The 26,297-nt window shown below is 50.0% G+C and overlaps 1 protein-coding gene across 1 annotated transcript; it reads left to right on the top strand.

Moving 5' to 3' along the window:
• The first annotated feature begins 37 nt into the window (after nucleotides 1-37).
• COPA (coat protein complex I subunit alpha) lies at nucleotides 38-25,662 on the top strand. The gene is made up of 33 exons (XM_090050463.1): nucleotides 38-179; nucleotides 1,726-1,839; nucleotides 2,379-2,452; nucleotides 2,779-2,859; nucleotides 4,012-4,088; nucleotides 4,454-4,563; nucleotides 9,278-9,387; nucleotides 10,110-10,209; nucleotides 10,656-10,791; nucleotides 10,939-11,021; nucleotides 11,617-11,767; nucleotides 11,878-11,944; nucleotides 12,474-12,549; nucleotides 14,892-14,974; nucleotides 16,184-16,323; nucleotides 16,789-16,874; nucleotides 17,519-17,657; nucleotides 17,822-17,984; nucleotides 18,093-18,239; nucleotides 18,761-18,950; nucleotides 19,083-19,178; nucleotides 20,927-21,015; nucleotides 21,216-21,339; nucleotides 21,593-21,682; nucleotides 21,762-21,871; nucleotides 22,296-22,373; nucleotides 22,558-22,626; nucleotides 23,063-23,199; nucleotides 23,391-23,577; nucleotides 23,675-23,785; nucleotides 24,176-24,337; nucleotides 24,649-24,843; nucleotides 24,965-25,662. Exons 1-33 carry the CDS (start codon nucleotides 47-49, stop codon nucleotides 25,022-25,024), a joined length of 3,768 nt encoding a protein of 1,255 aa, XP_089906589.1. The 5' UTR covers nucleotides 38-46; the 3' UTR covers nucleotides 25,025-25,662.
• Nucleotides 25,663-26,297: the final 635 nt, after the last annotated feature.

Here is a 26,297-nt window from a genome sequence, read left to right as displayed (position 1 = left end):
GAGGGAGTACCTGCCCCTTCCTTCCGCCCCGGAGGACTTACTCTCTATGGTTCCGGCGGGCCGGGGCGGAAGCGGAAGTGGTGGTGTGAGGCAGTTCCAGTGCCGACGTGGAGGCCGAGGGCAGTGGGGACGGTGCGCGATGCTCACCAAGTTCGAGACCAAGTCGGCCCGGGTGAAAGGTGACGGGGCCTCCCCCGGGATCGGGCCCATCCCAGCACCCTGTCTCCTTCCCCCCTCTCCCCAAGTCCAGGCCCCTCCCTCAACACGGCGCATCTCAGGATCGGGCCCATCGCAGCACTCTGTCCCCCGTCCCCCCCCATTTCCAGGCGCCTCCCCCAACTCGGGGCCTCTTAGGATCTGGCCCATCTCAGCAACACCCCTCCACCCAACCCAGCGCCTCCCAGGATCGGGCCCATCCCAACGCCCTTCCCCCCCCCCACATGCATGCCCCAGCCCCACTCTTCCCCATATTCATCCCCTACCTACATCCCATTTTCCATGCCCCTTCCAAGCTATTTTGCCTCCCGTGGGTTCCCCCACACCCCAAACCTGACCTTGGTTCCTCTTTCCCCCCCACCGCTGCCTCCTGTCCCAGCCTCTGCCTTTGCTCTCTGCAGCTGCCCCAGCATCTGTTCCTCTCAGCTGGGATCAGGGGTCATGTATGCTGTTTTCATTCCCACTGCAGCCCCAGGTCCTGGTTAGCAGCACCGGTCTCTTGAAACTGCCGGGTCTGGTTTCTGTTAATGTTTGTTAACTGTTAGCTCATCACTGTTTCTAGGCCCATGTTATGAGCTCATGGACTGTAGATGTCAGTTATATCTTTTACCCTTTCTTTTACCACCGCTGACAGTTGGTTTTAAGTTCTGGCTGCCTTCTGTCTGCTCATCCATCCCTGCAATGCTGGAAGGCTTTAAAGAAAGTCATTGGTGGCACGTGGGAGTAAAGCAGCCTACCGTTGTCTTGGAGCCCTTAGCTGATGTTTTCAATGGAGCTTTTAGGTGCCTGATTGTGGCTCCTTGGAAGGACCTGAATTTTTTTTTTTCTTTTTGGAAAATGACAGAACAAGGAGCAATGCTTTTAACTTGCAGCAAGGGAGGTTTAGGTTGGATATTAGGAAAAATTGTCTTATTAGGAACGTGGTGAAGCATTGGAAGAGAGATGGTGGCATCTCCATTTTCGGAGGTTTTAAAGACCCGGCTAGACAAAGCTTTGGCTGGGATGATGGAGTTGGAGCAGGGGCTTGGATTAGATTTGACATTTTGAGGTCCCTTCCCACGCTTATTGTCTGTGATTCCATGACGTCTACCCACCCTGAGGCCCCTTTGGGTCAAGATAAGAAGTGCCTGAAAATTAACACTGATGATGATGATCATGCTCTGTGTAGTGCTTGAGGATGTACTTTTTAAGCATCTCCCATGGGCTGTGCCAGGTTTATTTCCACATTTTCATAGAGATCTAATGCCTCCTTGTTCTTATTGCTGAAAGTCATTTGTATCAGAACTATGATGCAATAAATCTCTCAGGAGCTATGACCTATGAACCTCCCAGCAAGGTAGGTTTGCATGCTTCCCTTTTGGGAGTTTGACAGCCACTTGTATCCCATGTTTGAGACCTGGCAGGTCTAGAGGACTGGTTCTTCCCTGCTTCCACTGCTGTCTTTGCCTCCAGAGACTGCACTTAACTGAAGACTTGACCACTATGTATCTCTATGTCTGTCTGTTTTAGGGCTCAGCTTTCACCCGAAGAGGCCCTGGATCCTAACAAGTTTGCACAATGGAGTGATCCAGTTGTGGGATTACCGGATGTGCACCCTCATTGACAAATTTGATGAGCACGATGGTGAGTGTGTGAGCTGGGGTAGGGGTGGGGTGGGGTGTAGGAGATAACACTTCAGGAAGAGACTGAAGTGCAGCAGGCACTTTGCAGAAAATGACAAGCACGTGAAGGGAGGACGCGTGATCTTTTACTTGATTCCCAGGTTTGGGCTTCCAGGTCTAGTTTCTAATTCCAGCTGTGTTGCATATTCTGTCTCTGGCTTTGGGAAAATTACTTGCTCTCTGCACTGTTCCTGAGCTGTATCATGGAGATAATGCTGCTTTGCTTCACAGGGGTGTTGTAAGGATAGATTAATTGGTTGTGTAATAGATTCTTAGGTATTATATTGATGTGGCTAGGAAAGCCCAGTAGAGAGAAGAAAACTTGCTCTGAGGAGGTCTTAGGAAGCTGCTCTGTCACTTTGAGGCATTACTTCATCCATTGAAATGCAGTAGGAAGTGATAGACCTGCACTCATCTTCAAGTGAAGTGATGGCTTGTGCTGACTGCTGAGTAACTATTAGTTCTATCCCTGTGTCTCACTTGTCCCATTTCCCCTTGCAGGACCTGTCCGAGGTATAGATTTCCACAAACAGCAACCTCTCTTTGTCTCTGGAGGTGATGACTACAAAATCAAGGTAAAACTTCCTACTTCCCATTGTCCAAAGAGTCAGGGTGTGCAATAGAGCATGGGAAAGCTGTAAAATATGTGAAACATGCGTGCAAGCTTAGAGCCTAATAATAAAAAATCAAAAGACAATGGAAATGGTGAAGTTGAGCTCAGGAAGGCATCATGGGGAGCTGAACTTAGTGATGAGATCTGTTTCTTGCTTGACTCAGGTCATGTAAAATGAAAGAGACCAGCCTGTGGGGCAGCTGGCTTCTTGCAGGTCCAAAACAAGTTGACAGCAAGGATCGGGGCCAAGTTTGACAAGCCTCTCACAGTGTTTTGTTTTATCATTAGGTCTGGAATTATAAGCTACGCCGCTGCCTTTTCACCCTGCTGGGACACCTGGATTACATTCGTACCACCTTCTTCCACCATGTAAGTTTTCCTGCAGTGTAACTTGCAATATAAGTCATTGTTATGCACCTTGCCTCATTTTCTGTACAGGAAACAATCTCTGTCTGCTTTTCTTTCATGGTAGTAAGCACTGGGGTTCCTGGTTTTCTCTGATTAAAAAAAAAAAAAATCCCCAATTTGTGGTTTAAAAAAGTGACCCAAAATCCACATTCATTCTGTGATTAGAATGAAACAGCACTATGGATATCTATATATTAGTGGTTTTCATTTTTAATCACAGAAAGATGTGGATTTTGGGTTGCTTTTTTTAAATCTAGAAATTGGGGTGTTTTTTTTTAAATTGGAGAAAACTAGGGTCCTGGATTAACACAGTATGCTGAGTGCTATTCAGTTGTAAAGAAAGTCCTGATTCCTGCCTCTGAGATGCTTCATATATGAAATAATTCACAGGGACAATTAGTACTACTCACTGAAAGGGGTTTTTTGTTCCCGGTGGCATCATTTGGAGCACAGACAGGGATTGGGTCTATTTTTTCCTGCTGGCCATTTGTTTGTGCATTTGGAAATAACATGGCTGATGTTTACGGAGAACAGTAAAGAAAAGCTGTTCGCTGGAATGTGTCAACATGCAAAAATGCACATCAGTCCCCTGGCAAGGCAGATGCTTGAATACAACTTTAATCTTCAGCATTTCAAAGATGTTTTATTCCATACCACTGTCATGTGTAAACTGTGGATTGCAGTCTTCCTAAGAAATCTTCAAGAGGAAACTAGACAGTCACCTTGCTGGGGTCACCTGACCCCCAGTTATCTTTCCTGCTTGGTGCAGGAGCTGGATCCGATTATCTTCTGAGGTCCCTTCTGGCCTTACAGTCTGTGAATCTATGAAATTCTCAGTAGTGTCCATTTGATCTGAAGCAGATACTTGTGGAAACCGTGATGTATCAGTGCCCCACAGATACATAAGATACTTGTTGAAAGCAAGTGGTGCTGTATGTTATGTAGCAGTTGAGCCATTGCTTTTTTCACCTTTGTTTTTTCATAATTATTCTTTGGGACACCTAACCCAGCTAAGCACAGAGTCTTATGGCTGCCTCTGGCTAAGCTACAGACCATGTTTGTGGGTGTACGTGGCATTTCAAGTAGGTAATATTAAATGTCTTGTCTGTTTAGGAATACCCCTGGATTCTGAGTGCATCGGATGATCAAACCATCCGGGTTTGGAACTGGCAATCCAGAACCTGCGTATGGTAAAGACACCTGACACTGTAGACATAATAGAAATATGAGCATTCTTGAACCTTAGGCAAGACTGTCAGAATATGTCTACATGCAGTTCTTTTAATGTGGGAATTTCCCTTTTTTTTAAATGGATATTTTAATGCTTGCTCACGCAGATAATTGATAATAGCTATCAATTTTAAGCTATTAAAAACTGGTGTCACCTATGCATTGATTCCCTGCAGAAGTGCATTTCTCTTCTGTACCCTCTTCACCACCCATCCCCTCGTATCCTTGATCCTTACCAGATTCAGCTTTTAAATGCTAGTTTGGATCAGAGAATGTTTTGCTGCCTCCTTGGTTTCAGTGTTATTTTCTGTCCCTTTTCTCGCAGTGTGCTGACAGGACACAACCACTATGTGATGTGCGCCCAGTTCCACCCTTCGGAAGACCTGGTAGTGTCAGCCAGCTTGGATCAGACTGTGCGCGTTTGGGATATTTCTGGTGAGCTGCCCAAGTCGAGGGGGCGTCCAGTGGCTAAGCCAAGCTAAAAACTGCAATTACTGAAAGGAAAGCGAGGAAGAAGTAACAAATCAGACAGTTGCTGTGTCTTTGAGCCCAGCAGTTCTCTAGACTGTGATCTGTTTTCTTCAGTCTTCTTTAAGTGTCTCAGTCTGATCAGCCATGTGGGCGATGAGTACTTTTATCCAGGAGGGATGTAGCACAGTCCCTTTTCTCTATACTAAGGGGGAGATTGGCCATGCAGAAGGGGTCCATGGGTCATCTTTATCCTAGGGGAATTGTTCTGGAATAAACAGGGTCATGGAGACAGCAGTGACTTATTCACTGTTATCTCTAAAATGGCCTCTGCATTAAATAAGGAGAGGATCTGATTTGTGCTGTCATATGTGTTAGGAACAAAGGGAGGAGGTTATCATGGAGAATGCTGACTCCTGGAATGGTTCCTAGTTTACCTATGTCCCTTTCTCAAAGACGGAGTACAGCACAGAGATGAGAGTAGGGAGCTGGGTATCAGAACTCCTGGGTGGTGTTTCTGGCTCTTCTGTGTTTCGCTATGACCTGTTTATAAGATGATGCTGATTCTGTGGGGGTAATTAAGAAATGTCAATGAAACATTCTTAAGATCTCATGAGAGAGGCTAAGTACCCTGTGGAGAGAGCGTAACAAATGTTGAGAGGCAGGTGAGTCACTGAAGGAGAGGAGGTAGGATCTGGTCTAGGAACAGTACTGGCAATATTGCTACACTCAAGGTTGTTCTAGAGCTAAGCTCAGGCCCCTATCCCTCACCTGCCACTTTCACCATTGCAGTTTTGGCTGGGCGAGTCACTTCCTTTTGTAGAACACGTTCAGAAATGACCAGCAGTGTCAACAGTAGGGGCTAAGGACAGGCTCTCATCATTTATGACCTGTCCCTTCTCTCTACTGCCAGCATGGGGAGTGTAACATCTGTTCCACCAGTAAGCTCACTGTTGCTTTTACCCACTCTCTCTCAGCAGAGTTCTGGCACCCAAATACATTTGGAGATGGAACAGCATTTTCTCCAGCTGGTCTGTCATGAAGAGGCTTTAGGGACTCTGCTGTACATGCTGAGTTATTGACTTAGATGTCACTCCATTTAAGCACTGGAAGGAGAGTCTGTTAGTGGGAGAGCAAAGTGAGAATAAATGGGATACTGGTTTGAAATGGGCTTATTGCATGGCCAGCACCACTACAAGTTCTGTCCTCAGCTGAACTCTTACACAGAGGGGCCTTTGGGAACATTTCTTGTCCCTTACGGGTTGCTGACCAACACTAGAGATGCAGAAGCATCTAGCAGTCAAGGAAGGCCCTAGCACTAGTCCTGAGTGGTGGTGGGTGCCTACAGCTCCCATTGGCTTCAGCAGGACTTGTGAACCCCCGGCAGCACTTGGAGTCTCAGATATCAGTTGCTTGCCCCTGGAGAAATGAGGTGGGGGAGTCTTACTTCCTCTCCTGGTGCCTGACAGTCCAGTGATTTGAACCAACACCAGAGATGCTACCTTTTTGACAGTTTGAACAATGAGGCCAAGTTATATATGGGCCACAGAGAGTCCAGTACTTGGAGTGCAGTCAGTGTGAGGAAAGGTCCCCTGTTTTTACCTGTGCTCTGCTTCTGTGGATAGAGGCTTTCTCTTTCCATGGTTGTCAGCTCAGCATCCTTTTGCAGCATGACGTCCTTGTTCAGAATTAAAGGGCCCTTGTTCTGCTGATCTCCTGAGAGAGAGTGTGTGAACGTAGCCAGAAGGAGCTGGTTTCCAGCTGCCATATTAAATTGCATGAAAAGCTGTGTTGTAACATGATCACCGGTGCTGTAGAGTGAAACCTCTTGCTTGTGACACTAACATTAACCCCAGAGTTCACAAAATAACCTGTATTGTCTGCCTCTCTGTAACCATTAACCCAGAAGGAAGGCACTCTTCTCACTATCCTGAAATAGGAATGCTTTAATTTTTACTGGAAAATAAACACACCAGCTTCTCTTTACTCTGTCTCTCAGTTGGCGAGAGCTTACATCTGCTGCTTAGCAGGAAACCTGGTCTGTCAGGGTCTAGGTCAGTAGAGCTGGGTGATCAATCACCAAGCAGGGAACATCAGCCTGAGGGCTTAGCTGCAATCCTATCTTTCTAGTGAAAAGACCCAGAGTACAGGGTGTTGGGGCAGAGAGCAGCACAGAGGTGGCACTATCCTTTCCTTGAGGGTGCTTTGGGGCAGACAGTCTTGCTGCAAGCTCATTGGTCAGCATGTAGTGATGCTGATGGACCCTTTCCTACAACACCCAGCCCCGTAACTACACTGTTGGATAGTTGTGAATGCAGATGGATTAGGCAGGAAGAAAGAATACGAGCTCAAGGGGAAGCAGTTGGTCAAAATCTCAAGCACCCTTGTTCAGTCTCCTCCCTCAGCCCCTTGGTATGCAGCTGTGGATGGGGGACAGGAGAGGGCAGCCTAGATACCTGATGCCCTTGTAGCTAATACAGTCCTTTGCTCAAGCTGCCAGGTTGTTGCAGTGCCTCTGTGGCTCCAGCCAGTGCATCCCAGGAAAGGAGACTGTAGGAACGTCTGACCTCTTAGGAACTCTCTCTCCCTCTCTCACCCCCCAGTCCATCAAGTTATGTGTGTTAAGCTAGTGTTTAATCCTTTTTTTCCTAGTGCTCTCCTCAGTCATCAGCAGCCTCTCTTAACACCTGCTTTTTTATCTGAATGCTGTTGTGCATGTTGAGCCCAGGCTCCTTTCTCGACCTCTTACTTAACTGTTCTGTTCAGAACATCTAATGTCTGTTCTGCTACAAGCCCTTCTTTCTCTGCCTCCCTCCCCAGAGCAACACAGGAAGCTGGTACATTCTGCAGGTGTCCTGCCTTCCCTCTGGATTTGTGCAGTTGCCCCAGAAATTTTCCACCTGTTGTTTCAGTCCCATTCTGTTGGCTTGCCAAAGGCTGAAGTATCACTTCTTCTACAAGTCTTCTGTTTCCTCTTCTGAATTGTGTGTGTGTGCATTGTCCTTTCCCCTTTCTGGGTCAATCTGTGTCAGCTCATTAGAAGCTTCCGCTCAACCATTCAAGCTCTCCATTTTCATCTGGACCATCTGTGTGCACCTCTGCAATTCAGTGTGTGAAATGCTCCCATTTGGTTTTGATTTACTGATCCACGTGCAAATCTCACTAGACTAACCTTGTCAAAGGGACTTGTCAGGACTGGAACCTTCTCTAAAATATTCCCTGCATTACTAATATCTGGAAGATCAGAGATGGAAATTTAAAAAGAAGTAACTTGCTTGTTGCCATCAGTGCTGTCTTTTTCCACTTGGCTTATCATGGGCAGTATCACAAGCAGAATTGGTTTCACTTTGATCTTGGTTAGTTTTGCCTCCTGGATCTTGAATGGTGGTCTCGTTGTCAACTATTTTAAATTGAAAAGCCTGTTTGAAAACTTGTTGCCCCTTTCTTTGCAGACATATCTCCAGCCTCTCATTTGATGATAAATGTTTCTTCCTGCTCTTTCCTTTTCAGCTTCTGATGGAGAAATGTTTTGGCACTTTGGGTAGAAGGTAGTTTTGCCGCCCTTTTGTAGTCACTATGTCCTGGAAAGAATAATGTAAAGCAGCATAGGACTTAAAGAAATAGGTGGTTGTGGTTTCAAAACACTTATTCCTATGATATTTTGCAATACATAGAAAGGCACCACTTCATTTTAAAAAATAGGAGGATCTATACTCGCCTCCAAAGGCCAGCTGCGGGAATCTTCTGGTTTATGCTTGGTTCTTGAGCACTGGCTTGCCAAAACAGTTCAGCTCTCATGTTGGTCTCCAGAAGAAGCAAATGTCAGTGCTATGGGTTTCTCATTCACAAGGTTTCCCTCCTTACATAAACCCCACAAGTTCAAGGTTCTGCCATCTTGTTTGGGTGGGATGGGTTGGGGTGGATATATTACTTTTAAGGCTCTCTAGATATGCTCCCACCAGATGGCAGTCCTTTCCAATTGCTGCTGATCAGGTCATGGAATGACTAGAATATCCTATTTACGGTGTGTTACAAACGCATCCAACTTGGGGGAGCTGCTTGTGAATTCTGGGCTGACTTCTGAGGGGCTGAACTCCCAGAGAGCTCATTTAAGGCCTGTTAGAACTGTGGGTTCTTAGCACTTCCCTCCTTATTTACCTCCTCCAGAAGAGCTTCATCTTTCCACAGCCCCTGGTAATTTGGATAAGTTGCAGACACCACAGTGGTTTTAAAGACAGCGCAAGAAGTATTTCCACATTTCAGGAATAGTCTTAAGAGAGCAGGTGTCCACACAAATGGTCCAAGTCCACAAGCAAAGGATGAGAGCAAGAGCTGCTGTCAGGCTGGCCCAGGTGAAAACCCCCTAAAAGGTCCAAGCTTGAACCAGGGGTTAAACATTGCAGTGATGGTATCCCTTTCTGTGCGGCATCTCTGCTTATCCATCCTGATGAGCTGAGGCTGTCATCTGGTGGGTGTGCTTCATTGCAATCTTTCTCTCTGTGGATCTGGTTTGAACTTGTCCTTGATCTCTCTCTCTCTCTCACTCTCTCCTTTCCTTTCAAACTCCTCATCTCCACCTTAAGATACATGCAGATTGTCTTTGTGGGCCCTGTGTTACTATCAGTGTCTTGGTAACTATATTTTTGCTTCCGCCATCCTGCTTTCTCCTTCCCCCTTGAAGGCCTAAGGAAGAAGAACCTGTCCCCTGGAGCTGTGGAGTCGGATGTCCGGGGAATAACTGGTGTGGATTTGTTTGGGACTACGGATGCAGTTGTGAAGCATGTTCTTGAGGTACTGTCTGTATGTGTGCGTGTGTGTGTGTCTTGTTCTATTCTACTTACTGTAATTCCCATCAGGCAGATGGTTCTTGAACAGGTTTGAGTAATAGCAGCAGGGAGATGATAAGCTCTTTGAATTTATGTGAGCTCTTAGAATAAGATTAGAATAATTATGCAAAGAGCCAGAGATTGGAGATGGCAAATTGCAAGGCATTGAACTCTTTGGGACAGGGACAGTATCCTGTCCCATGCTCGTGTAATGGTGACCTGGTCCAGAGGCGGGCATACCAGAGCCTTCAGCAACACAAATGACTGTCATTAGCAGGAGTGAGCCCATCGTGGGATTTTAACAAGAAGAGCAATTTGGGACTGACTGGAGGCTGAGGTGATGAGGTTTGTCTGCTGTTCCTACAGCAGATGAGGCATAGCAGACATGCCTGTAATTCACTGCCGATGGAAATGGTGAGGAAACTGTAGAGTGCTCTGGCTTGAGTGGCTCTTCTTCGTCTTCTGATTACTCACATAATTCCCACTGGCGTAGCATGGTGTAGCCTTGAACTGTGTGCACGAGGTATGAGCAGCACAGTAGGCCCATGAAGCTCATGGCACCTATACCCTCTCATGGCATATCTTGGAGTCTGTGGGCTGTGCTCCCTATACTGCTCCAGCTCTGTGGATTGGCACCATGGAGCCAGAGCCCTGGTTTGAGAGACTCCTCCTTTCCCCTTCACTCAGGGACATGACCGTGGGGTGAACTGGGCTGCTTTCCACCCCACCATGCCTCTCATTGTGTCTGGGGCTGACGATCGGCAGGTGAAGATCTGGCGGATGAATGGTAAGGAGCAGCCCCTAATGGAAAGAAGTGGGTGGGAACTTGGTCTATTCCTAACCCCACCGATAGAATGAACCTGAGGAGGAACCTTACATTCTTGCAGAGGGCCTGTACTGGGAAGCATTGGGGAATACCTCTTTTGTCCCCTGTCTAAAAGGCACGTTGGCATCTGCAAACAGGGGAAAGCCAAGCTCTTCAGCCAGCCCTTCCCCTGCCCTCCCATTTTATCTCGTCCTTACTCAGGCAGATGGTTGAATAAAAATGAGACTGGTTCCATGGCTCAAGGCTTGTCAAACACAGACCTCTAATAGACCAACAGAGGAACTCTTCCCAGAGCTGGATTTGCAGCCTAGCAGGCATGGATGTCCAGTTGATAACAGTGCTCATTTCCTTCAGGAACAAGAGCTTTCAAGCGTGCTCCCACCTCACTTTCTCATGTTCTTGCTTAGAATCGAAGGCCTGGGAGGTCGACACTTGCCGGGGACATTACAACAATGTCTCATGCGCAGTCTTTCACCCGCGGCAGGAACTGATCCTCAGCAATTCGGAAGATAAGAGCATTCGCGTCTGGGATATGTCAAAACGGTGAGAGCTCTGCCTCTGGTTTTAGCCGGTGAAAAGGACTGTGGTGTAAATGAGTGATGGACCATCTTCTGTATCCATCTTACAAACTGGGTTCATTCCTAGGCTTCTGGTTCACTCTGTGTCTTGTCCTCCCCCTTCCACATTTAGCACTGGTGTTCAGACCTTCCGCCGAGATCACGATCGCTTCTGGGTGTTGGCTGCTCACCCTAACCTCAACCTGTTTGCTGCAGGTAAAAACAGATCCTTACAGGTTGTGGGAGACTGGGGTGGGGGGGAGTGGTTATCCTGTAATTGTACTATGGGGGTAAAAGGTTTCTGCTGGGCATTTATGACAGAGCTCCCTTTGCTTGTTGGTACTTGTTCCAGTGTACTGTAGAAACCCTGGAGGAGCTGAGAACCTTATTTTTTTACCGTAATATCCCAAGGGCTCCAGTTTATATGCTTGGACTCCATTGCACTGCAAACAGGCTGTGAGCCACCCTGTGCTGGTTACACTGCTGAACCTGTGCACACTTTCTGTCACATGGGTCTACACAGATGCTGAGACCCTCACTTGACTGGGAACTGTAACAAGAAGGAGATGGGGCAGCTGCTAATGAGGAGCACACAGAATTCAGTTAAGGTTGCAGGGTCATAATTGCATGCTGAGTGTCAGCCATCCCTGCAGTCTTTGTGTCCAGTTTCTGGAGGCCTGTAGGGATCCCCTTGTACTTTCCATGAGGTCCCCTTTGCTAATGCAGCCAAAAGGTGTTGCAGGCAGCTGAGATGTGTCCATCTCAGGTTTAATCCTGACAGCCAGTAGTGATCCTGGTCTTTTGTTTCCAGGCCATGATGGTGGCATGATTGTGTTCAAACTGGAGCGCGAGCGGCCTGCCTATGCTGTGCATGGGAACGTGCTGTATTATGTGAAGGACCGATTCCTCCGTCAGCTTGACTTCAACAGTTCCAAGGATGTTGCTGTCATGCAGCTGCGAAGGTGAGCCAGGCTCTTGGGACAAATGGGTACTTTGTGGCAAAGACTTTGGTAGAGAGCACCCAACGATATCTGTTGCTGAACTTTCCCTCTTCATGGTGTGTCCTCTTTAGCGGTTCCAAGTTCCCAGTGTTCAACATGTCGTACAACCCAGCGGAGAATGCTGTCCTGCTTTGCACGGTAAGCCAGCCTAAAAGTGCTTAGTACTCCAGTGCTGGTGGTGGAGAGCCCCTGTATTAGTGTGTGGAGAAACTAACTTGATTTTAGTGTTAAGCCCTGTCCTGCTGGCATCAGAAATGTCCTTCCTCAGCAGAGTGGTATCAGCCATTGATATGGGCATTTGTTTAAAGCTGCTTTTTGCACTCTGTGCTTGATGTCACTGCCCTTTTCTTGCTGCACTGAGCTAAAGGGATGTTCAGCCTCCTCTGTACCCTTTTCAGGCTGTCATGTTATTCTTTACTCATGCTTCTCTTACCAAGTTTTGATGGTCATCTCTGCATAGCTATAAAACCATCTCATTCACTGGGTGTTTGTAGGCATGAGTTGCCCTTTTAGCAGTGCTTTACTGTTGGCTTCTGTCACTCTGGTTAATTGGTTTCCTTTCTCAAAGTGTTAACCTCCTTAACACTTTGAGAAATGCTAGTGCAAGAATGTTGTTGTGGATGAGTGGGCAGCAGGGAAGTCCATACCTATGTTTCTCTTCCCTTAGAGAGCCAGCAACCTGGAGAACAGTACCTATGACCTCTACACCATCCCCAAAGATGCAGACTCGCAGAACCCTGACGGTAAGCCTGGGCTGGTTTGCTTTGTTCCTGATCAGTCTCCATCTCCACTCTCCCACTGCGAAGAACATTGTTCTTCCAAGCCTGTGTGTTGGACTCTTTCTCCACATTTCCCATAGCCCGAACAGCGCACACCATTTGGCAGGTGCTGGGCTTACTATATCACAGGCCACATTGACTTGAAAAATTCATGTTCATCCCAAACTTTACTGCTGCAAATATATATTTTATAATTTAGTTATTAGGAACTTTCCTCTTTCCCTTTTGACACAGCAGGCAGCCTCCCTGGCTTGTCAGTGGAGATGGATTTTGAGCAGATATGTTCTATTCAAAGAGGCTTTATACTCTGAGAAGTGGCTGTAAAAGTGACGCTGCCAAGGTCCAATGTTCATTCTCTCAGTCCAATTTCAGATCGGCTTCACTCAATTTACAAGTCAAAACACAATTTTTTTTTCTCCCTCCTAAATACAAGTTCCATTTGGGATCTGAAACTCCAGCTGTGTTCTGCCTGCCTCTGTCATCACAGCCATAAAGATTCTACGATGAGTGTTTTGCTGGCAGTGTCGGGGCATGATGCATGAGGCAGATTAGAATCCAACTTGCTCATTAGCTGCTTTACTGGTTTCTGCAGGTCTAATGGGGAGAAGAGTGTTGTCAATGAAGTCAGCTGGTGGGTAGCAGAGATGGGAATCAAAAGGGGGTTGTTTTTAGTCCCCTAGTGGTATTAGATGTTGGTTGAATAATACAGAACATAATTCAAGTTTGTGTTCATTTTGGTCAAGAGGTGTTGAAGTGACAAGTGGCTTGCGGGATCCACAGGGCAGGTGCTCAGAGCAATCTTGATACCAAAGTCCTCTTTGGGAGACTGACCCTCTGCCTTTGGTACTCACAAAGCAGTTATCTAAACCCAAGGGATACATGCACCCAGGATAATTCATAAAATCATAGAAAATGAGGGCTGGAAGGACCTCAGGAGGTCACATCTAGTCCAACCCCCTGCTCAAAGCAGGACCAGCCCCAACTAGATCATCACAGCCAGGGCTTTGTCTAGCCAGGTTTTAAAAACTCCCAAGGATAGGGAGTCCCCAACCTGTCTGAGTAACCCAATCCAGAATTTTACTACCCTCCTAGTGATTTTTTTCCTCCTAATATCTAACCTAAACTTCCACACAGAAGAGTTCTCAATAGCAAACCGCTTCTACTCCCCACAAGGTGCTGCTCAGCGGAAAATACGCTGTGTCAAGTTGAGCTCTTCTGTTAAGTCTCCCATAAGTGCAGGCCTTTGAGCCAGAGAAGGGTATTCGCAGCCTTGGAGGATGTCATTTCTTTTGCTGTAAAGAAAATGATTTAGTGATACCCATGTTTCAGGAGTCTGAGGATCTCCATTCATTGGTGAAGCTCCTCACTTGTGACTCTGAGAGAAGCCGGTAATAACCTGAGCTAATGCACTATAAAAATGGGTATAAACGTGATGGCTCTCTGTCTCCAGGGAAACGGCTGAGCTGAGCCAGGAAGAAATCCCAGGTCTCCAGCCTTGCTTCTAACCATGCAGCCCTCTTCCTTTCTAGGGGGTGTATACATGTGACTTGATGCCCCTTCTCTTGCCCTGGACTCTTTGGGATGTTGGCCTGTTGATGAGTGGTGGGATCACACTGATGCTGGGATTGGTTTGGACCGAGGTGTCTTCAGTGCATCCCCACAAGATGCACGTGTCTCAAGACGGAGACAGTTTTGTTTTACCATACCTGCATTACCTGGTCCCCTCCAGGCCTCCTTTCCCATCCTTTAGCATGGAGGAAGCCTGTTGTGGGTTCGTCTGACCCATGTCCTGTGGTACAGTTTGCTCTGTGCCTCTGACACATGCAGCCCTGTCTTTATATTAGCATTTAAAGCGGAGGGAACAGCTGCGCACCGGGGGAAGTGCATCCTTTCTCCTCCAGCTCGTTATGCTGGGTAGCAGCCGCGGGGACGGGGGAGGAGGCTTACATTGAAGCCGGGACCCTTGCTGCTCAGTGTGTTTGGCCAGCAGAGCTCTGCTCGTTAGCTTGACAGACTGTGCTGTCACTCAGGATGGCCTGCTTCTGTGCCAAGTGGTGGCGTTGGCTGTACAGGCAACCACTCGTCTTGTGCCTTGGCTAGAGAGAGGGGCTGGCACTGGCCATGGAGAGCTCTGAAAGGGTGTTAGGGGAGGGAACGAATCTTGTGAATAGCCTCGGGTTAAACATGAATTAGTAGGAAGCAGCTGATCTAACAGAGCCAAGATGGAATCAGACAAGACTGACTAATGTGTCTCTGTCGGCACCTGCCAGAGGTTTTATTCACTGCCTGCATTTTGCTGTCCCCAGCCCCTGAAGGGAAGCGGTCCTCCGGGCTGACAGCTGTGTGGGTAGCGCGTAACCGTTTTGCAGTCCTGGATCGCATGCATTCGGTAAGGGGCGCACTTAGGTCATCATTAACTATGCTCTGTATTGTTTGGATATCTGGGAGGGGGCGAAGTGAGGTTCACCAGATTGTTGGAGGTCTCGGGGTTTTGGCTGGGCACAGCCGGGGAGAAGGGGCTCTGAGTCAGGTGAAAAAGAAGGTTAAAAAGGCTAATATTGGAACATTGTCATGATTTCCATTTCTGGTCAACTCCCTTTGTTATGTAAACTCCCCCCCACTCCCCTTGGGAGACCCAAACAATAGACTAGAGGAAGTGATGCAGGAGATTAAACGAAGCACCGTTGGACAGTGACATCAGCCAGGCTGGTTTTGTTGCATCAAGGATGAAAAAGCAAGTTTTTGATTTTTAAAAACCTGTCCTCAATAGCTGAGGAAGGGGTGTGCAGCAAATGGTCATTTGGGGCTAGTGACATTTCCCCGGACCTGCTAGCCGGAGTAAAAACCCCTTGAGCCTCTCCACCACCCTCAAATTAAAATAAACCTGTTAAGTTCTGTTTCCTGTTGTATTTAATTATGTCACGATCAATGTACTTACTGCTTAGTAATGTCAGAATTTTGCTTTTATTGCTCTTTCTTTCCTGGCTTCCTTCTTCTGTTTGTTTCTCTGTGTTGTTCTTTTCATTGCCTTTTAATTTTCTCTCTCCTTGTATTCCACCTGCCCTTCTCTTTCTCCATCCTTATCCATCCATACACCTTCTCACCTTTCTCCATCCATCTTTGCACATAACTTGCATGTAGATGTTACCAGTTTGCTAATAGCGACAGACTGAGTTTTACTACTTGAGGATGAGGAGAAGTGTCTTGCTGCCCCTCTTCTTTACCCAAAATCACAATAAACAGGTGTAGTGAGGATATGAGGGGAAAAAACAGATTCTTTTCACTCTGATAAAGTAGCAGGTGGATGGCTTTTCATACTTCGAGTCCATCTTTCATGTATCAAGCATTGATACATGCAAATTCATCTGTTCTCTGTGTTCCTTTGCTGTTCTAAAGAAGGAAAAGTTTCTCTTTCCAGTTCCCATCACAAATGACCCCCCCCGATCCCTGCTTTTACTGCTAGGCAGACCAAATGCTTACTACTCGTATGGACTAGTGAGGAGACTTGATTTTTCATTGTGGAAAAAAGACTTTTGGGTTTCCCTAACTAACCGAGAACCTCTGTGCTCTTGACCCTCTCCACCCTCTCCAATGACAGATCCTAATCAAGAACCTGAAGAATGAGATCACCAAGAAAGTGCAGGTGCCAAACTGCGATGAGATTTTCTATGCTGGCACTGGGAACCTGCTGCTAAGGGATGCTGACTCCATCACCCTCTTCGACGTGCAGCAGAAGCGGTAAGGTCCTCCTTCTTGGGAGAGCCAGAATCTTGTAATATTGCTGGCATACATCCTCTGGGGACAAGCCACAGTCATTAATGCACTCTGCATGTTGCCCTAGCTGCAGGCTGTGTCAGATTGCACTCTGAGTTTACTGTGGTTTGGATCAAAGCAAAAGCAAAGTAATGGTGCAGTTTATACCTCGGCCATTGTGCTAGTGATCACAGGGAGACTTTTTCTTGATAGGATGGACCCAGGGCATATATCTTTGCACTGCTCTTCAGAGTAAATTCAGTCTAATCTCACTCTGATGCACTTCTGTGGAGCCAGAACAGTATAAAAGGGTTTGTGTTCTGGAAATCAGGTCCCATGGTGTTTGGCAGTGAGTGTTATTAATACCCACTGCCAAACACCCACGGACAAGGGCCCTGTCTGTGAAAGGGCTTCGTAGGAAGACTGATGCTATCGCTGTCTTCCCTGCAGAACTTTAGCCTCAGTGAAGATCTCCAAGGTGAAGTATGTCATCTGGTCAGCTGACATGTCCCACGTGGCTCTGCTGGCTAAGCATGGTAAGGCAACTTCCTCCTATGCCCACCTGTTCAGGATTCTCAGCCTTCTGTTTAGGGCAGCCCCACCCATGTCACCTAGTAGATGCACTTCCTTCTGCCAGCTGGTACTTCCCCAGATACAGCTGGGCAGTTCTACCTCCTCACTGTTCAGTTCTCTCTCTGGAGAGATGGCCCCTCAAGTGTCTCAGTCCTCCGCCTGGGTAAGACACCCAGTGATGGGCACTAAGAAAAGCAGACCAGAATAGAAAGGGAGGAGTTAAGCGCATGATGCTTTTATTGCTTCTGGACCTATCATCCCAACCTGTGGCTCCTAGCCTTGGTTAACTCTGGGTTTGGCTTTGAGGCTGAAGGAGCAACTCTATTTATGTGGAAGGAGAAAAGGAACTCTTGTCTGTTGAAGGGGATTTGGGCTGAGTTCTCTGGAAAAGGATTTGTAGGAGACTGATCCAGAAAAGGAAGGGGCACTGAAGCTTGGCTTTGCATGGTGAAATGGGAGAGACCGTTAACTGGTGTCCGGTGTGCCAGTCTCACTGGTGCCTGGGTTGTTGTATCTAGCCCATGCTGGTGTAGCTCTAGCAGAAATATAAAAATGCAGTGAATGTGGGATCTCTCACTGTTCTGTCTGGGTTGCCCCTTTCTTCCAGCCATCATGATCTGCAACAGGAAGCTGGAGTCCCTGTGTAACATTCACGAAAATATCCGGGTCAAGAGCGGTGCCTGGGATGAGAGCGGGGTCTTCATTTATACCACCAGCAACCACATCAAATATGCGGTTACCACTGGGTGAGTCTGCTCTGTGAAGCACCTGCTGAGCTCTGAGCTCAGGGCTTATGCACTGACATGGGTCTTAACTCAGGTTAAAACCAGGAGGCTGTGATTTTTAACTGGCGTTGGAAGTTCCGGGTATACCCCGCACTCTCATCAGGTCCGTTTTGTCCTGGCTTTAGGGACCATGGAATCATCCGCACCTTGGACCTGCCAATCTACGTCACCCGCGTGAAGGGAAACAACGTGTACTGCCTGGACAGGGAGTGCCGGCCCAGGGTCCTGACCATTGACCCCACTGAGTTCAAGTTCAAGTTGGCCCTGATCAACAGGAAGTATGATGAGGTGAGGGGCTGGAGCTAGCCTGGCACCTGGCAACCTTGATATGAAAGCATAGGTGAATCCCTGCCTTGTGGCATTCTCATTCTGTCTTCCTGGCTTCCTCTTGGCTAGGTGCTGCACATGGTGAGGAATGCCAAGCTGGTGGGTCAGTCCATCATTGCCTACCTGCAGAAGAAAGGCTACCCCGAGGTGGCATTGCATTTTGTTAAGGATGAAAAGACCCGCTTCAGCCTGGCCCTGGAGTGCGGCAACATTGAGGTGAGGCAGCTGCCTGAGCTGGGATGGGGGAAAAAAAGGAAGTGTCTGCCTGCACCTCTCCAATCCTGCCTTTGGAGATGGGTCCTGTGGTCCTGTGGGACCTAATACGCAGGTCCCAGTGGGCAAAAGTCCATTCTTGGAGCAGTGAATCATAGATCCTGCACCTGGGGACTAAGAGGAGATAGGAATCTATTGGATGTTCAATAACTACATGGCCCTATAGTGGAGAGCGCGGTCTGGTGCGCCCCTCCAAATTTTCACTGGAAGTCTCTGCCAGACTGTATTTAGCTTTGCAAGCCTGACATGAGGCTGGCAGTGTTGTTTTTTTTCCCTACCTTACAAGGAAGGGTCTGGGTTGCTGAGGGACTTGTTCAAGGTCATACTAGGCCTGTTTTGTGAAGTGGGGAATCGAACCTGCTCCTTTCAGCCCCAGGCTGGCACCCAGCCATTGCATGCCCCTTCTGGGTTCCTCTGACATCTCTGCTTTCATGTCCATTTCCATTTCTCCCATGCTCTGTCAGATCGCCCTGGAAGCAGCCAAGGCACTGGATGACAAGAACTGCTGGGAGAAGCTGGGCGAGGTGGCCTTGCTGCAGGGGAACCATCAGATCGTGGAAATGTGCTACCAACGCACCAAAAATTTCGACCGGCTCTCCTTCCTCTATCTCATCACAGGCAACCTGGAGAAGCTCCGGAAGATGATGAAAATTGGTGGGTCGTGTGGCAGTGGGGCGGATAGGGGACAGGGGGAACTGAGTCAAGCCCCAGGAGGAGGACAGGGTCAGCAGTTTGGGGATGGTGGAGAGTTGCAGGGGGTGGTGACTGCTGTGTTCCCTGCTCTAGCTGAGATCCGTAAGGACATGAGTGGCCACTACCAGAATGCTCTGTACCTTGGAGACGTGGCAGAGAGAGTGAGGATCCTGAAGAATTGTGGGCAGAGTGAGTATGGCAGCACTGGCCTTGTTTGGGCCTTTGCTTCCTGGGTTTGGAGAGATGCTGCAGTCAGTATCCTTCCCTCCCATTTCCCATGTGGGATCTACGACACTGTCTCTCACCCCATTCTCATTAAGAAATTAGGTGACTGTGGCATCAATGCCTACACAGTTGGATGGGTCACTAGTTGGCTGGAGGGTTGCACCCAGAGAGTGGTGGTGGGTGGGTCTTATTCGACCTGGAGGGATGCGGGCAGTGGGGTCCTCCAGGGCTCATTCCTTGGGCCCGCACTGTTCAACATCTTCATCAGCAACTTAGAGGAGGGGGTGAAAAGCACCTTGTTCAAATTCGTGGATGACACTAAAATGTGGGGAGAAGTGGCATGCCGGAGGAGAGGGACAGGCTGCAATCGGATGTGGATAGGCAGGGGTGGGCTGATGAGAACATGATGGGATTCAGTACTGACAGGTGCAGGGTGCTGCACCTGGGGAGGAAGAACCAGCAGCATATCTACAGGCTGGGGAAGTCCCTTCTCATCGGTGCAGAAGCAGAAAAGGATCTTGGAGTCATTATTGATGCCAAAATGAACATGGGCCGCCCATGTGGGGATGTGGTCAGGAAGACCAACCGTACCTTGTTGTGCAGCCACAGATGCATCTCGAGCAAGTCCAAGGAGGTGATCCTCTCCCTCTGTGTGGCACTGGTCAGGCTGCAGTTGGAGTACTGCGTCCAGTTCTGGGCACCGCACTTCAGGAGGGATGTGGACAACATGGAGAGGGTCCAGAGGAGGGCCACTCGCATGATCAGGAGGCAGCAGGGCAGACCCTACAAGGAGAGGTTACAGGACCTGAGCCTGTTCAGCCTCCATGAGAGAAGGCTGAGAGGGGATCTGGTGGCCATCTACAAACTGGCCAAGGGGGACCAGAAGGCTATGGGAAGGTCCCTGTTCCCCCGAGCACTACTGGGAGCAACAAGGAATAATGGCCATAAGTTGACTGAGAGTAGATTCAGGCTAGATATCAGGAGGCAGGAGGAGACTTCACTGTCGGGGCAGCTAGGATCTGGAACCAACTTCAAGTGGTGCTCACTTCTACCCTGGGGGTCTTCAAAAGAAGGCTAGATAATCACCTAGCCGGGGTCGTTTGACTCCAGCACTCTTTTCTGCCCATGGCAGGGGGTCAGACTTGATCTGCTTAGGTCCCTTCTGACCCTACCTACTATGAAATTATGAAACTATAGTGCTATGGCTAAAGAAGACACCAGGTGTCCTACGAGGTGGAACAGATGACCACTTAGGTATGATATGCCAGGAGAGTCATGTATGGGCAGTGGGTGTGCCCCTCACTGCATCCCCCTCCCCATGCCAGCTGAGTTGCTCAAAGCACTTCGCAAATGCGTTGTCATCCTAAACTTATATATAGGGGAAATTGAGGCACAGAGCAGCGAGAAAGTTGTTTACAGTCACACAGCAAATTCGACAGCTGGGAACTGAAATCAATGATTTCCTGTCACTTTGATTGCTAGAGACCACTGTTGTGTCTGTGTGTGTGCACACCCTGCCTGCTCCTAACTTGATTGCTGCTGGGAGGGTAAAATACCTCTGTGCAGGCTGCTGATTTCCTTTGAATGTCACCGTGGCAGTGAGACCAGCAACAGGCACTGGCACAGTCACTCCAGGCACTATGTGTGTATCACACATGGAAATCCTTATGCATGGGAATCCTCAGAGCCATAAATGGTCTGTACCTTTGCAGAGTCCCTGGCCTACCTCACAGCCGCCACCCATGGCTTGGACGAGGAAGCTGAGAGCCTGAAGGAAACGTTTGATCCCGAGAAGGAAACGGTCGGTAAACGGGTTGGCACTTCCTGCCAGTTCCCAGCTCTGTCTGGTTTGGGCAGAGGGTGGCAGTGGGAGCTGGCCTCTGCTCATGCAGCTGTAACCAGCACCCTCCTGGAGTAGCAGCCCTCTCCCTGAGGCTGAAACGAGGGGTCTTCCTGTTGTGGCCTGCAGGTGATTCTCTCCCTTTTGCTTTCTCTGAGCAGATCCCAGATATTGACCCCAACGCGCAGCTGCTCCAGCCTCCTGCTCCTGTCATGCCTCTAGACACAAACTGGCCGCTGCTTACTGTCTCCAAAGGATTCTTTGAAGGAACAATTGCAAGCAAAGGTACTTGGGAGCTCCTTTAATCAAACTAGGAAAAATTAACCTAAATTTCCCTCCAGTGGCTGCAGCAGTCCTATTCTTACACCCCTACCTTCTCATTGGTTCCATTAATGATATTGTTAAAGTCATCCCTGGGAAACCCTTGGGCACCCTTCACCCACCATCCAGGTGTCTGTGAGCTTTCCTGTGGCCTGGCTTGGTGGCAGGAGCTGGATTGTCGTGGGGCCTGCCTGATACCTTGTCGGACATCTTCTAGGCAAAGGAGGTGCAATGGCTGCTGACATCGACATTGACACCGTCGGCACTGAGGGCTGGGGGGAGGATGCCGAGCTGCAACTGGATGAAGGTGAGTCTGCCTGGGCACAGCGCGAGTGTGGGAGCCTCCAGCAAGTAGTTGCTGACTGCGGTTCTGTTCTGTCCTGCAGATGGCTTTGTGGATGCTGCGGATGGCTTTGGAGATGAAGCTGTCGGGAAAGGGCTGGAAGAAGGAGGTGGATGGGAAGTTGAAGAGGATTTGGACCTTCCCCCAGAACTGGTATGGGGCTGTGAGCTCAGGCACTGGTTTTGGGAAGCAGCTCGTGGCTCAGTTGCAGTGATCTCTAGGAAGGAGAGAAGGGTTGCTAGGCTCTGATGGCTGTTGGATTGTGAGACAAGCCAGTCCAGTTCTTCACCCATTTCCACTCCTGTTCCCCATCCAGTCTCCTGTTGGATGTATTGACAGGGTCCCTCATCTGATTGACTCTGGAGGCTGATCCTCCCTCCTGCTTAGAAGTGATTGTGGAGGTCAGGCCTGGAGCCCTTCGACCGGGCAACTGGGGTGTGAACTTGCACCAGGGTCCTCGCTGCACCTGTTTTTGCCTTGTGTGGTAGTCTCCAAGGCTGCAGAGGCACCTTGCCTGGTGTGGCTTGTGTGTGTCCATAGTGCTCAGGAGCTGATCAATGCCTGTTTGATTCCATAGGACATCCCTGCTGGGCCAGCAGGAGGAGCAGAGGATGGGTTCTTCGTGCCACCCACCAAGGGCACCAGTCCGGCCCAGGTAATGGGACAGACCCTTTGCTGTCTTGCTCTGAAATGATCTTGCACACCCCTGATGTGTGATGCTGGATTATCAGTTGGGAGCACGGTGAGGGAACTCTGCAGGATGCTGGCTGCAGCCCTGCTGTGTGGTTGGGGGTGGCTCCCAGAGCTGCCCCCTGTCATGCATTTCTGCTTTCCCTCAGGTCTGGTGCAACAACTCGCAGCTGCCTGTTGATCACGTCCTGGCTGGCTCGTTCGAGACAGCCATGAGGGTGAGTTACACCATGGATCCTCTCCCGGGGCAGCGGGTGAGGATGGTGTGGTGGATGCAGGGCGTTCGAGGCCCTGATATACTGTCTGTGCCATAGTTTGGTGTCCCTTGAGACTGAAGGATGGAGTCAGGGGTCCCATCCCATGCTGGGGTGTTAACAGGGAGGAGGGGCTCAGTCCCTCTCTGCTGCACTGGGAGCTCATAGTCCCATTACCAAGAAAGGAAGTCTTGTGGCTAAAGCTTGGTGACAGTGTTCCAGTCTCTGCCACAGGTTCAGTACATGTCCTGAGCTATTTCCCTTAGCGTCTTGAGTATGAAATGGGATTCCTGTGGGTTGAGACTGGTTTCTGTGGTCCCCTGGCTGAGATGGAGTGGGTGGGGGGGTACAGGCATGGATGGCTCTCACCCAGTGGCTAAGTACATCTTTTCTTCTCCAGCTCCTTCATGACCAGGTGGGAGTGACTGATTTCGGCCCCTACAAGCAACTGTTCTTGCAGACCTATGCCCGGGGCCGCACCACCTACCAAGCCCTGCCTTGCCTCCCCTCCATGTATGGATACCCACATCGCAACTGGTGAGTAGTGAGGTACCTTCCTACCTCTTCCTTTGGATCTTGTCCCATCCTGTCACTTCCCTCTCCTTCCTGGGGCTGGTTGCCATGTCCTTTCTGGTTGGTTCTCCTGGTGCAGCCAGGCAACCTCTTCTGCCATGATCTGGCTGCCCTTCCTGTGAGACCAAAGACTTTTTCCCCTTTCCCACCTTCAGGAAGGAAGCTACCCTGAAGAACGCACTCCCAGCAGTTGGCCTGAAGCTGAATGACCTGATCCAGCGCCTGCAGCTCTGCTACCAGCTCACCACCTCCGGCAAATTCGAGGAGGCAGTGGAGAAGTTCCGGTCCATCCTGCTGAGCGTGCCGCTGCTCGTGGTGGACAACAAGCAAGAGATTGCCGAGGTGAGGGGCCACTCTGCCCACCCCCCACATCCATCCTCTTGAAAGGCAGGGGGTGAATGGTGCCTGACTTGCTCTTTGTTCCTCCTCCTCCTCACAGGCCCAGCAGCTGATTGCCATCTGCCGGGAGTACATCGTGGGGCTCTCCATGGAGATTGAGAGGAAGAAGCTCCCCAAGGAGACCCTGGAGCAGCAGAAGCGCATCTGCGAGGTATAAAAGCTGTTCCCCCTCAACTGCTCCAGGCTCCTGGCCTGGGGTGGGAGGGTGAGGCCTGTGACAGACGGACTTGAGAGCCCTCAGATCAGTGTCCTCATATGACTGGGTGACCTTCGTTACCTTGATTTCCAAGAGACCCTTACAGTGAGCTGTCTCCCAAGCCAGGCTGGGAGGGGGGTCGTCTGCTTTTGAGGGATGCTGACAACAGCATGTACCTGGCCATCATGTTATCAGGCCAGTGGGCAGGCTTCTCCCCAAGCCAGCCAGAGTGAGCTGTTCTGCAGCCATGGCAGTGGCAGGGCTTGTACTCAGCTGGACAGGGATGCTGCCCTTGCTGCAGGCAATAATTCTGTTCACTTGCTGGCTTCTCTCCCCCCACACCAGATGGCTGCCTACTTCACCCACTCCAACCTGCAGCCTGTGCACATGATCCTGGTGCTCCGCACTGCCCTCAACCTCTTCTTCAAGCTCAAGAACTTCAAGACAGCTGCCACCTTTGCTCGTCGCCTCCTGGAGCTGGGCCCCAAGCCCGAGGTGGCCCAGCAGGTACGTGTTTGTGGTTGCGTGCTGAGCTGGAGTTTGCGGATCACAGAGGAGTGGCGACCCTGGGACACCCACATGAGAGCAGGCGGAGCTCTAGGCTGGCTTGGTCTGTTAGCCTCATCTTGGGGGCAGAGGCTGTATGTCTCTGGCAGATGACCCATGCTGAGTGGAAGGGATGTTCCTATGTCTGCCCGGGGTCCTGGGTGGACACTGCTGTTTGGGAGGCAGGTGGAACAGCCACTCTGGGTGGCTCCTGCCATGGGCAGTCAGCAGCAGCCCCTGTGTTCATGGCTGAGGCATTTCCCCCTTCCTAGACTCGCAAGATCTTGTCTGCCTGTGAGAAGAACCCTACCGACACCTACCAGCTCAACTATGACATGCACAACCCCTTCGACATCTGCGCTGCCTCCTACCGGCCCATCTACCGTGGCAAGCCCGTGGAGAAGTGCCCGCTCAGTGGGGCCTGCTACTGCCCTGAGTACCAGGGCCAAATCTGCCGCGTCACCATGGTAAGGAGCCCACGCTGGCCAGCCGCATGGACCCTGCCGCAGCAGGCGCTGATGGCAGCTTCTGTGCCAGCCCTATTGGCTTGCTGTTGACCACTGACCTCTTCTCCCTTCCGCTCCCCAGGTCACAGAGATCGGCAAAGATGTCATCGGGCTGCGCATCAGTCCCCTGCAGTTCCGCTGAGGCTCTGTCTTGTGCTGGCTCGACAGGACCTTTAATCAGAGGGATGTGTGAGCTGAAACCTCCCCCTTGGCTCCTCCCTTCCACCATGCCTGGAGCTCTCGCCTCCACTGTGAATGTGCTGTTGTGTGTAACGCCCGCTCTCCCTGCCCCACAGACGACCGCCCTCACCGTGCTCCCCACCCCATTCCCCCACAGTGACTACCATTAACCTGGGGGTCTGTCGCCAGGAGCGCTTGCAGCTATGTTTGCCTGCAGGTAGAAGAAGATTGCATGCCCTGTGGCCACATGCCACAAGAGGCTGGGCAGCTTCATTTTCACCCTGATGCACAGAGGTGCCACCTGAAAATAGCTGGGGAGCTCGAATCCCAGTGCCCGACTTGCTGCTGCATCTGTACAGCCTGTTCACGAGCCCAGCAAGAACCCTCTCTGCCTTGAGCGGAGGACCCGGGCACTTCATGACCATCAGCAGGGGTTGCTCTCCTAATGTCTAAATTCCTGATCAAAGGGGCATATGGGTGTTTTGCCTTCTGTAGGGAGCGAAGATTGGCTCAGAATCCCAGGGCTTCGGCTGTTCTGTCCTTCCCAGCTTCCCCCAGCCTTGTCTCCTCACTGTAATGAAGTACATTAACTAGCTGAAACTCCTGTCGTGCTTCAGCCGTGCTGGTGGAGACTCAAAGGGGCATGTGTTTCCACAACTGCATTTTCACCCTGGAGTGGCTTGTGGGGGCATGGAAGGGACCGGTACCATGGTAAAGCACTGAGTTTTGCCCCAGAGAGTCTGGGCTTGGCAGGGTGAAGCGTGCCAGCCTGTTTAGTGGGGCAGGCTGGGTGATCACCGTGCAGCTGTGAATGGGTTTGGAGACTAGGAGGGGGCAGTGGTGGGCTGGTGAGAGCTCCATTCAGCCTACCCCACGTACCAGTGCTAGCTGCAGCACTTGCCTTCTGTGTCTGCGGCAGCAGCTCTACCACCGGTGGGGTGGGGAAAGTACCTGGAGGTCCCATCCTGCTTCCCCAGCACAGAGGAGCCTGAGGGTACTTGTGCCACCTTACTGGCAGATGGGTTGTGGAAGGGGCCAGTGGATCCTTGAGAACCCTGCCCAATGCCCCTCCTGCCCCAGCTCTGCCCCAAAGGCAGGGCTTGTTCTGCAGTGTGCCAGAGCTGTCCTCGTGCTGCTGGTATGATCGGTACGGCTAGGCCTTGGCAACTCTGGCCCTGCAGCAGCCATGCTTTGCACTGGTGTTTTCCACAGAAATGACATGTCCTGTCCCCCAC

This window comes from Crocodylus siamensis, chromosome 6 (assembly GCF_052110815.1).
Source record: "Crocodylus siamensis isolate JL-2025a chromosome 6, ASM5211081v1, whole genome shotgun sequence".
In the NCBI taxonomy this organism is placed as follows: domain Eukaryota; kingdom Metazoa; phylum Chordata; order Crocodylia; family Crocodylidae; genus Crocodylus; species Crocodylus siamensis.
The sequence above is the reverse complement of the archived record's forward strand: the minus strand, read 5'-3'. Positions and strand labels throughout refer to the sequence as shown.